The 17,378-nt window shown below is 37.8% G+C and overlaps 1 protein-coding gene across 4 annotated transcripts in view; it reads right to left on the reverse strand.

Annotated features, from left to right (window-relative positions):
• Positions 1-4,269: 4,269 nt before the first annotated feature.
• Positions 4,270-17,378, reverse strand: part of sphkap (SPHK1 interactor, AKAP domain containing) — a 487,158-nt gene continuing 474,049 nt past the window's right edge. For all 4 annotated transcript variants that reach the window (XM_051923013.1, XM_051923012.1, XM_051923011.1 and 1 more), the window contains 3 exons: positions 13,355-13,404; positions 12,649-12,833; positions 4,270-5,308 (listed from right to left, as the gene is read on the reverse strand). In XM_051923013.1, the coding sequence (XP_051778973.1) occupies positions 5,165-5,308; positions 12,649-12,833; positions 13,355-13,404 (379 nt within the window). In that variant the 3' untranslated portion in view covers positions 4,270-5,164. The remainder of the gene's footprint in view (positions 5,309-12,648; positions 12,834-13,354; positions 13,405-17,378) is intronic.

Below are 17,378 nucleotides of genomic sequence, written 5' to 3' on the forward strand. Positions count from 1 at the left end.
CAGAACTTAACATCTTGACAACTAAAGAAAATGAACAACTTATTTATAAGTCGAGACATCATTACTGTGAACACGGAGAGAAAGCTAATAAGCTTTTAGCTCAACAAATTCACAAACAAGAAGTTCGCAATGCAATACCAGTGTTCACCAACATGAATGGAGAAGAAATCATTGACCATAAAAATATAATGCACGCATTTAGAGATTATTATAAATCCTTATATTCTGCTGAGTTCAAAGAAGACAATACACAATCTAATGCATTTCTGGATACGTTATCAGATACCACAAATAGATACTTTTAGTGCTGAGGAACTGGATAAACCTCTGACCCTAACAGAATTACTAGATGCTATAAAGTCACTTCAAAGTGGAAAATCAGCAGGCCCTGATGGTTACCCCGTAGAATTTTATAAGAAATTCTCCACTCAGCTAGCTCCCCTCTTATTGGCAACATTTACAGAAGCTAGAGACAACCAAATACTACCTCAAACATTTTGTCAAGCAATAATCACCGTCTTTCCTAAACAAAATAAGGACTTGTTACAATGTGCATCATACAGACCAATTTCACTCCTGAATAATGATGTTAAGATACTCTCAAAAATTCTAGCTAGAAGGATGGAGAAAGTGCTGCCCACGGTAATATCACAGGATCAAACTGGATTTATTAAAGGCCGACACTTATCTTCCAATCTCCGATGCCTGTTTAATGTTATATATTCACCAGCAAAATCAAACACCCCAGAGATATTACTATCATTAGACGCAGAAAAAGCATTTGAAATGATTGAATGGAACTACCTTTTCACTGCATTGGAGAAATTTGGGTTTGGCCCGAATATTTGTGCATGGATCAAACTACTGTATACCAATCCAGAAGCTTCAGTTTGTATTAACAACATTTGTTCAGACTACTTTAAGCTAGAACGTGGTACCAGACAAGGATGTCACTTGTCACCACTGCTGTTTGCAATTGCCATTGAACCACTGGCGGTTCACTGTCGAAATTCTTATCAGATAAAGGGGATTATCAGAGAAGGACTGGAACAGAAAATTTCTCTATATGCAGATGATATGGTTTTATATATATCAGACCCAGAAAACACTGTGCCTGCAGTTTTAACAGCAGTCACAGAATTTGAAAAGATTTCTGGTCTCAGAATTAATCTGAATAAAAGTGTGCTCTTTCCAGTAAATTCTCAAGCATATAATATTAGATTGGACTCCCTACCTTTTACCATAGCAGTCAGTTTAAATACCTAGGGGTAAATATCACAAGTAAATTTAAAGCTCTATCAACAAAATTTTGCCGTCTGTATGGAAAAAATTAAGCAAGACTTACATAGATGGTCAACCCTTCATCTCACTCTAGCCGGAAGAATTAACGTTAAGATGAATATCCTTCCTAAACTTCTTTTTTTATTTCAAAACATTCCAATATATATCAATAAAGCATTTTTTAAGCAATTAGACTCAACAATAACCTAATTTATTTGGAACTCAAAACACCCACATATTCGAAGAGCGAACCTACAAAGACCTCAGGCAGAAGGTGGCATGGCTTTACCTAATTTTCAGTTTTATTACTGGGCAGCAAACATACAAGCCATAAAAACCTGGACACAAATAAATGAACATACACAGGCTTGGCTCGCAATAGAAGTAAAATCCTGTAGTACTTTATACTCCCTACTCTGCGCTCCAATAAATGCAAGTTATCGCAAATATACTAATAACCCAATTGTGCTTCACTCACTCAGAATATGGAACCAAATTAGAAAGCATTTTAAGATGGAAAATCTTTTATCTGTGGCACCTCTGCAAGAGAACCACCTCTTTCAACCCTCACAAACATATCCAGTTTTTAATACCTGGAAAAGTTTTGGGATTAAAATGTTTAGAGATCTTTATATAGACAACGTATTTGCATCTTTTGAACAATTATGTTCCAAATTCAACCTCCCAGCTACACATTTCTTTCGCTATCTTCAAATTAGAAATTTTGTTAAACAGAAACTGCCCGATTTTCCTCACCTCGTACTCTCCACCATGCTGGAAAAAATACTGCTCAATTTCGAGGAATTAAACACAATTATATAAAATCCTATTAGAGTCCCTTCCTTTCAAAGACCCAAGAGGACATTGGGAAGAAGATCTCTTAATCAATATATCAGAAAAGGAATGGAAGGTAGCAAAGCAGAGAATTCACTTGAGCTCCATATGTGCAAAGCATAGAATTATTCAACTAAAAATTATATATTGAGCTCATCTGTCTTGCTTAAAACTGTCCAAAATGTTTCCAGGGCAAGATCCAACCTGCGAACGCTGCAACCAAGCTCCTGCCTCACTGGGTCACATGTTCTGGGCCTGCACCAAACTAACATCATTTTGGACCAACATTTTTAAGTGCCTTTCAGACAGCCTTGGGGTCACAATTCCTCCTAATCCACTAACAGCTGTGTCCGGTGTTCTTCCAGACGGACTTGAAGTGGAGAAGGACAAGCAAACGGTGATTGCATTCACAACACTTTTGGCACTCAGACTTATTTTGTTAAATTGGAAGAATCCTAACTCTCCTCTGATAAGTCAGTGGGAAGCCGATGTTTTATATTATTTGAAATTGGAAAAAATTAAATTCTCAGTTACAGGATCTGTACAGAATTTTTTTAAAACCTGGCAGGATCTAATCAATATTATTTTAGAATAAGAGAAATAACTATTACCGCATTTAATTCCCTTCTCCATTTTTTATTTACCTATATATATTTCTTTTGTTTATTTTTGTCCTATTAAAAAGCCCTAAGCAATTCTCCTTTGGCTAAGCTCTCCTTCTCAGGGGTGGGGTTTGATTTGTCTTCAATTTTTTTTTTGTTATAAATTGATCTATTTGTATGGAATGATTACAATAAAAATTAATAAATAAATTTAAAAAAAAAAAAAAAAAAAAGGAAGGCAGGCTCTATTGTAGGCACGGAGCTGGACAGTTTGACATCTGTGGCAGAGCGACGGGCGCTCAGCAGGCTCCTGTTAATTATGGAGAATCAGCTGCATCCACTGAACAGTATCATCTCCAGACAGAGGAGCATCTTCAGCAACAGACTGCTATCACTGTCCTGCTCCACTGACAGACTGAGGAGATCGTTCCTCCCCCACACTATGCGACTCTTCAATTCCACCCGGGGGGTAAACATTAACATTATACAAAGTTATTGTCTATCTGTATACCTGCATTGTTATCACTCTTTAATTTAATATTTTCTTTATTAGTATGCTGCTGCTGGGGTATGTGAATTTCCCCTTGGGGATTAATAAAGTATCTATCTATCTATCTATCTATCTATCTATCTATCTATCTATCTATCTATCTATCTATCTATCTATCTATCTATCTGTCTGTCTGTCTGTCTGTCTGTCTGTCTGTCTGTCTGTCTGTCTGTCTGTCTGTCTGTCGACCAGGCACAAACAAGGAACAGTGGGGGAGAACACTAAGTGTACACCAAGCAGATATATGGGAGCATGGAGGCCCATAAGTTTATACATGGCTTCCACTTACCTTGTATAACGGACGTGTGAACTTTAGGAAGTAGTTGGGGACCTCAGTTACAGGGACAACTGTAGGGACACACCTAGGGGGTGTTCTAGCAAGGCCTCACCTGGTGGAAGGAAGGAAAGTCAGAAAAAAGACAGAGGGCAGAAGGAGCAGGTGGTGTATTAGAAAGCAGGAAAGTGGACCAGCCACCTTACCTGGAAGATGGGGTTGGAATCTTTGTGTAGGAAGGCCCAATTGTTGTTTCTAATTATCTGCAGCCTCCTGTAATTTGGTATTTCTCTTCTGATTCTTCTTTGTTTGGGTGCCTTGGTTTTGTTGGAGTTTGGGCTTCTTCCATGAGCACTCCCTTTAAGTTCACATTGAAGCTGCCCAAGGTGCCTTCACACCTTTCTTGACAGCACTGGGCATAAATTGGGTATCAACCCTGAACACAGCAGCCATTTCAAAAGCTCAGGATTCAGCCAAACCAGTTAACACATTTTACAGAGTTCACTGGGAGTTGTAACTACGGAATGTTACAAACGATCAATGAGCAAATCTGCTCTTACCATGCATAGACCCATCACAGGACATTTTATCAAGAGCACTGGAGTACAATGGAAAGTGACACCTGCTTGAGGAGTCTTCGATATCAAACCACGTTGCGTCTGTTTACTTCTTGTGATTGTGTGGTCAGCAGAAAAAGAAGAACAAATCCACTAAAAGGTCCACAGTGCTGCCATCAATTTTCACATGACATCATTTTATTCATTTCAAAATCATACATTCAGGACTACAGAAGTAATTTGGACACTGGACAACTCATTTTATGTGCTTTGAACGCTAGGGAAATGCTGCCATACAGTTACTGCAAAAAAGTGTTGATAAAATAGCTTCACATAGAGATACTCTGTTATATTACAAAAGTGTTCAAATCCATTAATCGTAGAACTTCTGGTTATGTGAGAACCTAGTCTACAGAGGAATACATCAGGCTTAAATTAGGCTTTATCTTCCCAAATGTACAGTATTTACAAATATATCTAAAATAAATTAATTCCATTAAAAGTTGAAGTGAAAGACAAATATGCAGTGTAACTATGAACAGAATCCTAAAATTACAAAGTCTGTACACAAAGCAGCAAAATGACAAACCTGTAGATATGGAATTTGTGTTCAAATTATTATCAGTAGCCAGCATACTTTATGATTACGGTTGCCAATCTTTAGAACTTCTACAATAAACAAAAATGACTTTAAAAATCCTGTACTAGCCAGATTTGCATGTAAGTAATTCAAAAATAAATTTGGTTTGAAATGATTTAAAAATTAATTCATTCAAAATATTTCAAAGTATTAAACCCAAGAACATGTCAGCATTGAGACTCGATGTTTCCAGAGCTCAGGCTCTTTACACGCCACTTTTTGTTTTAACTGATACGTTTCGTGGACAAATGATTGTTCCACCTAGAAATTGTCGATCAATATCACCGCTAAGAAGATCACAATTTAAAACACAATATACATTCTGAGACATGAATACGTTACAAACAACATAACATGTTGGCCACAACAGCTGCAATGCTGAAGAGCTCTGGCGACAAATGTCGTTTGCTTCTTTTTGAAACATTTTCATCTGAACTTCAGGAGCCAATCAAACAGACTTGATGCTGAATCCTCATTTCTTTCTTGCACTTTGCAGTACTGAACAACTGCGTGGAACAAATCTCCGACATTCCACTCTTTCTGATGAATAAAGCGCACCACACTGAGGAACTACGAGAAAAACAAGACAGGTTAAAAATGAAACATTGCAATGGTAAAATCTCATGGGCACATCTTTCAGGTCCGCCATATGCCTATTAAAATGAGCTCAATAGCCCCCCTGTTCATTACCTCACTTGGCGTAGTGTCTTTGGGGATCAAGAAATTGGCTCTGGCAAAATGATAGCCGATTATGCGAAAATTGTAAGCTGTCAAAGCAGGACATGTGGAGCTGTTCATGAAGGTGGTCAGCACTAAAGAGACAGGTCACTGTCATGGAATAACACCCCACGTTGTCACACCTATGCACAGGGCTGTAGTGCCAGTAATGCCTGTGTGAGTCTTATCATGATTTATGTATTAATTTAAATTTTGAAAAGCCTTTGATTTATAAGTAGGCTTTAAAGGGGGCAGAACAACTATTTTATTTTTTTAATGAGCCTTTGTTTCCTTTTTGTGCTTGGTATTTACCTTGATTATTGTTTAATTTGTATTAATTCATTTGATTAATTTTACAAATTATGTTTGAACCACCATTTTGTTCATAGCAGTTGCTGCCATTTTCTTGTTTTACTTTGTAAAATGAATGGTTATGCTGCATTTTTTGCATAAATTAGTGAAGATACTACAAATTTGTATCAAGGATAGGGATAACAATTACACTTCTATTTCATAGAATTTTGTCATTATATTAGGCCAGTAGGCACTGTAAGCTACCTGGCAGACTGGCAAGTTAAATACAGAGGGACAAGAGATTTATTTTGGCTTTTCAAAGATAACTTATTTAGCACTTATATGACATTGATTCATTCTTCTTACAGAAACATGAAATGAAAAAGGAGAGCTTAATTTTTACCTTCGCAACTTTTCTCTAGCTTTGCACCAGGACTGCCATTAACCCCCCCCCCCAATCCCCCCCACACCTATGCCAGGAATTGTAAATCAGTAAACTGAACACCAGTGCTACATATTGACATGTGGCATATCGCTTTGAACTGCATGATGTGAAATGTTAAACCTTTAAAGGTAGTATATAAACACAGTACTGTACTGGATGTGTAGTTAATTATGTAGATACACACTTAAATTACTTGTATTATTGTTTCATAATGCTACAAAAAAAAAAAAGAAAATGCTAGAATGAGCAATACACTGCCGGCTCTGTATGTGACAATATTTTATAACGTGTTAAACAGGTCACATTAATCTCAAAAATTAATGTGTTAACTTTCCCAACCCTAGAATTATACATATACATATGTATATATATATATATATATATATATATATATATAGATATATATAGATATATATATATAGATATATATAGATATATATAGATATATAGATATATATATATATAGATATATATAGATATATATATATATATATATATATATATATATAGATATATATAGATATATATATATATATATATATATATATATATATATATATATATATATATATATATACGTCTACGCATGGAAGTCTGTCTGTCTGTCTGTCCGGCCCAGAAGTGCGAGGTTACAGCATGAAGCTCAAAGAGCCAGCAAGGCGGCCCCAAGTTAACGAGTCGGAGACAAACTTGCTTACCTGCTGATAGACAAGGGATTGTGTTAAAAAAATGCTTTAGTTGCCTCACATTTTTATGCAATCGTTTTGTTTACTCCACTGAATTAAAGCTGAAAGTCTGCACTTCAACTGCATATGAGTTGTTTCATTTAAAATTCATTGTGGTAATGTACAGAACCAAAAATAGAAAAACGTTGTCTCTGTCCAAATATTTATGGACCTAACTGTATATATATATATATATATATATATATATATATATATATATATATATATATATATATATATATATATATATATCCATCCATTCATTTTCCAACCCGCCGAATCCGAACACAGGGTCACGGGGGTCTGCTGGAGCCAATCCCAGCCAACACAGGGCACAAGGCAGGAACCAATCCCAGGCAGGGTGCCAACCCACCGCAGGACACATACAAACATACCAGAGCACAAACCAAGCATGAAGTCAAAGTAATTGTCTGTAGACCTCCGAGACAGGATTGTCTCGAGGCACAAATCTGGGGAAGGTTCGACAAAGTAGTAGTGTATAAGTAGTGTGAATACTTATGTACAGTGCATCCGGAAAGTATTCACAGCGCATCACTTTTTCCACATTTTGTTATGTTACACCCTTATTCCAAAATGGATTAAATTCATTTTTTTCCTCAGAATTCTACACACAACACCCCATAATGACAACGTGAAAAAAGTTTACTTGAGGTTTTTGCAAATTTATTAAAAATAAAAAAAACTGAGAAATCCCATGTACATAAGTATTCACAGCCTTTGCTCAATACTTTGTCGATGCACCTTTGGCAGCAATTACAGCCTCAAGTCTTTTTGAATATGATGCCACAAGCTTGGCACACCTATCCTTGGCCAGTTTCGCCCATTCCTTACTTTGCAGCACCTCTCAAGCTCCATCAGCTTGGATGGGTAGTGCCGGTGCACAGCCATTTTAAGATCTTTCCAGAGATGTTCAATCGTATTCAAGTCTGGGCTCTGGCTGGGTCACTCAGGAACATTCACAGAGTTGTCTTGAAGCCACTCCTTTGATATCTTGGCTGTGTGCTTAGGGTCTTTGTCCTGCTAAAAGATGAACCGTCGCCCCAGTCTGAGGTCAAGAGTGCTCTGGAGCAGGTTTTCATCCAGGATGTCTCTGTACATTGCTGCAGTCATCTTTCCCTTTATCCTGACTAGTCTCCCAGTTCCTGCCGCTGAAAAACATCCCCACAGCATGATGCTGCCACCACCATGCTTCACTGTAGGGATGGTGCCAGGTTTCCACCAAACGTGACGCCTGGCATTCACACCAAAGAGTTCAATCTTTGTCTCATCAGACCAGAGAATTTTCTTTCTCATGGTCTGAGAGTCCTTCAGGTGCCTTTTGTCAAACTCCAGGCGGGCTGCCATGTGCCCTTTACTAAGGAGGGGCTTCCGTCTGGCCACTCTACCATACAGGCCTGATTGGTGGATTGCTGCAGAGATGGTTGTACTTCTGGAAGGTTCTCCTCTCTCCACAGAGGACCTCTGGAGCTCTGACAGAGTGACCATCGGGTTCTTGGTCACCTCCCTGACTAAGGCCCTTCTACCCCGATCGCTCAGCTTAGATGGCCGGCCAGCTCTAGGAAGAGTCCTGGTGATTTCGAACTTCTTCCACTTACGGATGATGGAGGCCACTGTGCTCATTGGGACCTTCAAAGCAGCAGAACTTTTTCTGTAACCTTCCCCAGATTTATGCCTCAAGACAATCCTGTCTCGGAGGTCTACAGACAATTCCTTTCATTTCATGCTTGGTTTGTGGTCTGACCTGAACTGTCAACTGTGGGACCTTATATAGACAGGTGTGTGCCTTTCCAAATCATGTCCAATCAACTGAATTTACCACAGGTGGACTCCAATTAAGCTGCAGAAACATCTCAAGGATGATCAGGGGAAACAGGATGCATCTGAGCTCAATTTTGAGGTTCATGGCAAATGCTGTGAATACTTATGTACATGTGCTTTCTCAATTTTTTTATTTTTAATAAATTTGCAAAAATCTCAAATGTTTTTCACATTGTCATTATGGGGTGTTGTGTGTACAATTCTGTGGAAAAAAATGAATTTAATCCATTTTGGAATAAGGCTGTAACATAACAAAATGTGGAAAAAGTGATGTGCTGTGAATACTTTCCGGATGCACTGTATATATTTATTTATTTAAATACAGGTTAAATCTTGTTCTAGCAAATACCAAAGTAACGGAATTTTCAGAATAACAAATACTTTTTGTGGGCGTGGACATACAGTACATTCATAGAACATCATGTTAAAAGATTCTCATTTTAATGAAGTGAATATCTCAGTATAACAAACGTTTTTCAATCAAAAAATGCCACCGAAGATAATAATGATAATGCAAAAAATATTTAATGCCTCTCCTACATTTTTCGCGCAGAGTCTCGGGAGCCCAGCAACAGGTTGTCTCAAACAGAGAAAGAGAGAGACAGTCTGCTGCAAAATTTATGATCTTGAGCAGTCGGCAGGCTCGGTGAGCGTGTAGGCACAACATCATACACGTAGCTGAATTCTCTGTGAGTACTCCACAGAGCGTCTGCATGGGTACTGTTCGAGTTTCATAGCGCTTCTCAAAGGTTTCTTTGAGATGAACAAAAGAAAGTGAGAAGCAGTGTCAGTTTATGCTGAAAGAAAAATGAACAATCCTGGAAAAAGTTCCGGAATAAAGAAAAGTCACGTAGTGAAAGCATTTTGGAATCGCACCCTATCTTCATCTAACATCTCATTTTCATTCAGTATTTTCATACCTGTATTTCTATAAAAAAAGTTACATCTAATATCTCATTTTCAAAAAAAAATATTTTGTGTTAAGAAGCACTGTTTTTTTATACAGATATTCTCAAGTTTGGGTCACAGAGTTGCATGACAGACAGGAAGATGAGTCCAGGTTTTCAGGGAAAATACAGGTACTTTGTTACTGTATAGAGAAGGCAGGTACAGTGTCAAGATTTCATTCAGAATAGGAGCTGTTAGGAACTGTGGCACGGGCGATTGCCCTACTTTAGCTCCCATCTTTAGATTAGAATTACATGTATTTTCCCCAATTCATTATAATTAAAATTTAAAGGAAGGACCGGGGTGGCAGATATGCACAGGGTGCTGCCTCCCCTGGAGTGCTAGATAGCAGCCCAACCTCGGTTGCAGTAACGCCTTGGATTCCTGTAGGGCTCCATGGGAGTTGGAGTTTGGCGCAGCCCTGTTGGGTTCAATGGGTGCCACCAGAGGGAGCTGCGTAGCCCTACTTTGTTGGGCTTTCACCACACCTGGGAGTGATTCCAGACCTCGCTAATGAGCCAACTGGAGATCTCTTAGGTGCAGCATTAAAGGAGCCAACTGCCTGCCTGGAGCTCTTTGTTATCAGCTCTCTTAATGGTAGTCCTTTTCACCTCCCTGTAATGGAGTGTTAAAATATTGCATATTTTGCAATTCATATTTTCACAAATGTAGCTATCAATTCTTTCAACTTTAGATCCTACATTTTTTTTTGTATATAATAAATCTTTTTTGATATAATATTCAGCACAAATCATCTGAAAAAAAATCAAGTTAAACAAATGAAACACAAAACATTCAAACTTACACATATACATATGTATGTATAATGTTCATATGCACATTGCTGATACATCCAACACTATCGTCAAAGCTGTGAAAAACAGCAACAACGCATTAATCACTTTTACACTAATCTATTGATTCCAATTCATAACCTAATTTTACAATAACTTCTTTTCCTTTGGAACAAGTTACGTTTATTTTTAACACATGTAGTGTGCCTTCCAGACATGTGACAAAAATTTATATTGTTAGTAGGGGTCTTTTTTAGGAGACTTTGGCTGTACACAGTTTGTCATAATCAGAATGTTGCTGTCTGTCACATCAGGTTAATGACAGCACCAGTTTGCAGTTTATCATCACTCCTACTTTGAGCTTTGGCTTCATATGGCGTTGGATTGGTTTAGAAATGTGACACTCAGTGAGCCGTCTAATTGTTCCCACCCACTTTTAATCAAATGTCACTCAGGGTTGTCTACAGACAAGTAGCTCATCGAGATTAGGGTGTGAGAGGTTTAGCTCCACCATGGTAAATATTTGACATTTATACTGTACTAGCAAAATACCCGCAATTCGCAGCGGAGAAGTATTGTGTTAAAGAAGTTATGAAAAAGAAAAGGAAACATTTTAAAAGTAACATAACATGATTGTCAATGTAATTGTTGTAGTCGTATTTTAGTATTGAGAGTGAATTTGATGATTGTAAAGAGTTTAATTTATGATTGTAAATGTTGTGTATGAGAAATGCACATTTTTAGGATGTAAGGATCTCTTTGTAAACAACATTTGCAGTTCTGCCCTTGGGCTATAAAATGACCAAGCTGTCTGCTGAGCTTACTCTTGAGCACGCAACATACAGTTGGCCATGTGAGAAGCAATCTTGTGTCAAGTCAATGGTGACCTTTTTTAGAGTCTGGCCCTGTGACTTATTTATTGTCATAGCGAAGCAGACCGTTACTGGAAATTGGAGGCGTTTGATTTGGAATCAGTATGGGTGAGGTTAGAGGTAGCCTGAAAGAAGAATGAGAAATCCTTTCACCTTTGAAGCAGTGGAGTAAAGAAGGGAGTAGTGAGCACGATGAACAGCTGAGGAAATTAAGGAACCAAGTGAGAAGGCACATGAGTGTAGGATGTCATTAATGTATATCAGGAGAGCCAACCACGTGGTAGGTGCGCGGACAGCGGCCGTGCGGAAAAAGGAAGGGGGATCGGGGGGCGGCCCTTGTGTGTCTCTGCTGTGAAATAAAAGCTCTGTTAACGGAAATAAGGAATGAAACTGCCAAAAGGAGAGGTCAGTTTCAAAAGTTTCTTACAGCATAATGATGAGAACCGCCAAAAAGAAGACATTATTTTTGAAAGTTCGTTACAGGGCACGGCGCAAAATGAACCATACTTAACATTTGTAAGTACAGTGTAAAGGATGAGCATAGGAAATTTGGGCTTCCTGTGTATATTGGAAGTCGCAGAAATACTGAGGAGGGGTTTCTCCTATGTACTATATATTTACAGTTTAGGGGCACACCCGTTCCCCCCCCCCCCCCCCCCCCCCCCCCCCCCTGGGTGTTGCAATAGGACATGAATCATACCTAACTTTTGTAAGTACACTGCAAGGAATGAGCATGTGAAATTTCAGCTTCCCACCTATATGGAAAGTGGGAGAATTAGTGATGAGTCAGTGAGGGCTTTGCCTTTTATATTTGTAGATGTGTGCTGTGATGGACTGGTCATATTATTCTTCTTAAAAAGTACATCTTTTTTTAATTAAGAGTATATTTAATTACTAAAATCACTTTTGAAATAAACACAAAATTTTCAAAAACTTTAATGTTGGCTTTAGGAGGCAGTGAGAATATCTGCTGTTCACTTCTTTAAAAACCTCCTTTTTACTGGAATACATTTTTTCTTGCTGATTTTAAATTTAAATGCTGGACATTCATAATAATCTCTAATTTTCTCTTATTGAATGTACCCTTTCAATACAAAAACTTTTGTATTTATCCCGGACAATACTGATCACCTCCATCAGACCACATTTTCAGATGTCAGAGGGAATCCATGTGAACACAAGGGGACCATGCAAATACTACATGGAAGGCAATTAAACTGGAATGCATGTGCTACACAAATGACAGCCCTGCTGCTTTTCCTACTGCTTGTAATACCTTTTCAATGTCCTTTTCTTGGGACTTCTTGAAGTATATGGTGGGCACACCCAGCTCTGATGCTGCTATCCACTGTAGAGTAGCCCGTAGCTCTGAATTTACACATTTGGATTCCATGTCAAAGTTCAAAATAAGCAAGTCCTTGTTGCTGGTGCTTGTTCCAACTGATAGTCCAGATGTGCATTCTGTACAATATACAAACAGACCACAGAGAAAAAAAAGATAGAGAAGTTAAGACTTTTGCAGAATTTCCAGTTGAGCACAGAAACTATTTTGTTACTTTTTAGTTTTCTGGGTCATTCTCAAGTGATATCCTACGCTTGCAAATATCTTAGATTACAAGTTAACCTCTGTATTGTACAAGTACATAAGTACCGGTGTGGGCAAACCATAGCTCTCAGATCCATCTCTTAGTGAAAGAGCACTGCGTGTTAACCAACCCCTGTTTATGTGACAGCAGTCATCATCAAAAGCTGATGGAGTTGGTGGCATATACCACCACAGAACCTATCATTTCCCATGACTCACAAACTCTTACCATTTCCTGAATAATTCATTCACACTTAGGTTGCAAAGTGAACTCAAATGGTAGGTCAGGATGTGACATTTTGAGAAGCTTTTACAACTGCCTTAAAGAAGTTATACTGGAACATAACTGTAGCTCTTCTATTGACAAATGACAAATCAGAGGGAATGTGTTACTCACCATCCAAATTCTCAAGTTTATCTTTTTGGATGTCTGCTTCATCTTTTTCACTTAAAAAGAAGGAACAACAGTGAAAATTAATTATTTCTGGTATCTTGTTTACAATATAAAACAATTTATAATGTTGCTCAAAGTAAGTTTTATGGGAAATATTTGGCTAGAAACATACTGATTACTTGACCCACTATACCTGATGTTTACCTTGCCTCAATTTATAGAACATTATTGAATAGCAATCAAAATAATAATCCATCTATCCAAGACACAAGCCAGAAGTGGATGCAGCAACCAGTCCATTATCTAGAACTCACTAGCACAGACAAGAGAACTTGTGAACTCCACACAGACAAGGACTTACAGTAGCTGGGCAATGGACCTGGGTGGCTGCAACTAACGGGAACAAACTAAATTAGCAAGTTAGTTTATGAATAGCTGTTTTTACAAAATGTTTAAAGTTCAATGTCATAATGTGTTTTTTAAACATTGCAGATTCTTTCTATTATGAATTCTATGTTTTGGGTGCTCCATATTGTTAATACTATTTATTAGTGATGAGTGAACCAGCAGAGTTTCATTACACATGCAGTTTCACAAAATTACCCCAAAAATTCTGTTGCTACCCGATCCTCCACAACTGGTTTCATTTGGCTCCCTTCATTTTCATCTGCCTCGTACACTGCCTATCTCTACATTCATGCCACTAGTTCTGCCTCACACTACTTATTTTGGGTCAGAGCTAAAACCACATGCACTCGCCGAACACTGTAAGCTGATCAAAGCCAGGATCCTTCAGAGACTTACTGGTGGCCACACACTAAATCCAATGGATTTTCACTGAGAAGAAGTGCCCTTCATACAGTACATGCAGGTAAGTGCTCTCTAGTTGCAGCTCCCTTTCCAGGCTCTGTACCAATATAAAGTTACCCATGCTTTTGCACATGGAGAACAAAAGTAGCAGATGAGCTGGAAATATGTGTGCTAATGGCACAGATTTTGCTCATTCTGAGCAAATTTTCAACTTTTGCTGTGAATTGCATTTTGCGTGAATTGTTTCACTCATCACTACTGTTTACCATTGGTGTACTGAATGTTTGCACCCATTGCTAGCCATGCATTTATTATTACATGATATGTGATGTCAATACAGCATTCCTATATAAGATGGTGGCATGTTCCACACAACATCCACATACTGCATTAGAACTCTTAAAAAAAACTACACAGGTAACTGGCAAAAGGATAACAGGCATCCAGGAACTCTAATCTGTTTCTTTGGATTTTGTTTTCTTTCTAACGTTTTTAACTTTGTCAATTGGTTCATTCTGGTTTATGTATTTGTTTCTCAATGCTAATCTAAATTCAAACAAACCTGTGAGACAGGACGCAGTAAGTCAACATGAAATCAGCTATACACTAATTAGCTGAATGCCACAGAATACGACACACAGCAGCAGAAGGCAGTTTCCAAAAGCAAGCCATAGAAGTGTCATTATGGCCTTAAATACAGATCTGGCATTCATTGGTAATGAGATTTTAGTCCACCACGGTGAGACAGCAGCACACCACTATGAGTTTCTTGATGAGTATTAAAAAAATGAAGTGTTTCATGTCAAAACCATAAATTTGAAATAATACAAGCTCTGATGAAAGCTCCTAAAGAGGTAATAAAAGCCGAGGTAAATTTCTAGAGGGAAATGATGGCACATTATAATACATAACTCAAACATATTTCATTGAGTCACTGTAACGGGATTTCTGAGCTGGAAAATATGCAGCAAACTGATGGATCAAACAAAAGTAATTTATCAGAAAATTGACTACTTAGGCAACCCAGCTAGAGAGAGGAATCCATGCTTCATTGCCAACTGGGGAAACAAGAAAGAAGCAATAGAAAGGCAATCGGGTCTACATTTTTCTTGTAAATGTCTGGTGGCAGTTTCACTATAAGCCTTAGAACAGACAGTCCCTATAGCTTCCTTACTCCAAAGCCAAGTCGATGCAAAAGAACACATCCCATAATTGGTCGACTCTATCATTTATGTGATAAAGAGATCATCCTTTGTAGTGTAAGAAAAAAGGGAAATTGACATATAACAACATTGTTCTGTTCACCCATTCCATTTACAACTGAACCTACTGAACCTAAATTCAAATACTCACAGCGCATGCCTGTTTTAATGGTAGGTGGAAACCACTGCAGAGCAATGCATTATCGGACCCTGTTTGAGTAATCATAAAACAGACTTCTCCGTGACACCAGAAAATCTTTTTGAAAAGACCGCCCAAGACTTCCAGCAAAGTACAAAACAGAAATAACTGTATTGTCATAACTCAAACCTGCCCTCCTGGAGAAAACCTCTACATCTAGCCAGGACTAGTGCCAACAAAAGTGAAATTCTCAGGGTGCCAGTGATATTTTGGTTAAAATGTAGTTATAGCAACTACATATAGCAACTACTTTAATTTCAATTTCAGGTCCACTACACAGGGAAGTAATAACAAACACTTACTACTAAAATTTGGGGTAATAAAATCAGTCAGATTGTTTATTCATTTAATGGATAGTTCATTATCCTATAAATAACATCTGCTTAAACAATATGTAATATGGTTGTGTCTTTGACTTCCTCCATCACTAACCTTCCTTAACAGATTCACAGATGTTGAAAACAACATATTCAAAAATGTTATTGAAAGATAAACATGCTACACGTTCAATATTCACAACAATAGTATGTAAAAAGCACAATTCACTTACTAAACAAGCAATACAGGCAGAAATAAAATCACCAGTAATGCATTTTACCGTATAACTAATACACAAGTGTTAAATTGATTGCTATACAAGCAAAAGGTTCAGCTCTTTCAAACTCTCCTCATGGCTCATACCTCTCAGTCCCCGAATCAGTCTAGTTGCTTTTCTTTGGACCTTCTCTACTGCTACAGTGGCTTTTTTGTAATATGGAGACCAAGCTGTACACAGTCCTCCATGTGAGGCCTTACTAGTATGTTATATAAATTAAACATAACCTTCCCTGGTGTGTACCCACATATTATTTATAATTAAAGTAATAGCCCTATTAGCTTTCTTAATTGCTTCTGTACAGTGTTGTTGATGTTGATAGTGATGAGTCCACCAATGACTCCAAGATCCTTCTCATAAGGGGTGCTTTCAATTTTCAGACATCCCATTGTGTGTTCAGATCTAACATTTTGATTTCCTACATGCAACACTTTGAGTTTGTTTATTTTAAATTTTATCAACAACATATCTGCTCAAGCGTTAATTCTGTCTAGATCCATCTGGAATGATCCTAGTGACTATATATGCACCATTCCACTTAGTTTAATGTCATTTGCATATTTAACCATCTTGTTAGTTACATTTTATCTGGATTATTTATATAAATGAAAAAGCAGCAGTGTCCCCAAAACTGACCCCAGAGGGACACCACTTTGAAAATCACCTACTGTAATTCAGAAGACAATCCTTGCCCCATAAATTTTTGTTTTCTGCGTCTAAGTCACTTTTGCACCCATCTTTGCACCATACTTTGAACTTCATGTTCATTTAGTTTGATCAAAAGCCTCTCACATGAGACTCAATCTAAAAATATATAATACCATGTATATACCTTTGATCAAATGCCTTTGCTGCTTTCTTGTGGAATTCTAGTATATTTCAACACGATCTTGCTCGTTTAGACCAATACTGACTATTTACTAATATACCTCTCTTAACATGTGGTGCCCAATCTTCCCCTTATTAACTAGCCTGTAGTTACTTGGATCAGTCTGATCACCATTTTTATACAAGGGGACCAGTTTCCAATCCTTAGGAATCTCTCCAGTGTGCAATGAGTTTTGAAAAATACAATTTTTCAACCAACCTCTTTAAGCACTCTGGTCCCAGCAATTGGTTTGCTTTTTGTAGTTTTAATCTCAGCAGCACGTCTCTCTCTCTATAATTTCCAAAATCACCAAGTACCTCCTTAATATCCCTGTAGCTGCTAAGAGATTACTG

The sequence above is a fragment of the Erpetoichthys calabaricus genome, chromosome 2 (genome assembly GCF_900747795.2).
Source record: "Erpetoichthys calabaricus chromosome 2, fErpCal1.3, whole genome shotgun sequence".
Lineage (NCBI taxonomy): Eukaryota > Metazoa > Chordata > Cladistia > Polypteriformes > Polypteridae > Erpetoichthys > Erpetoichthys calabaricus.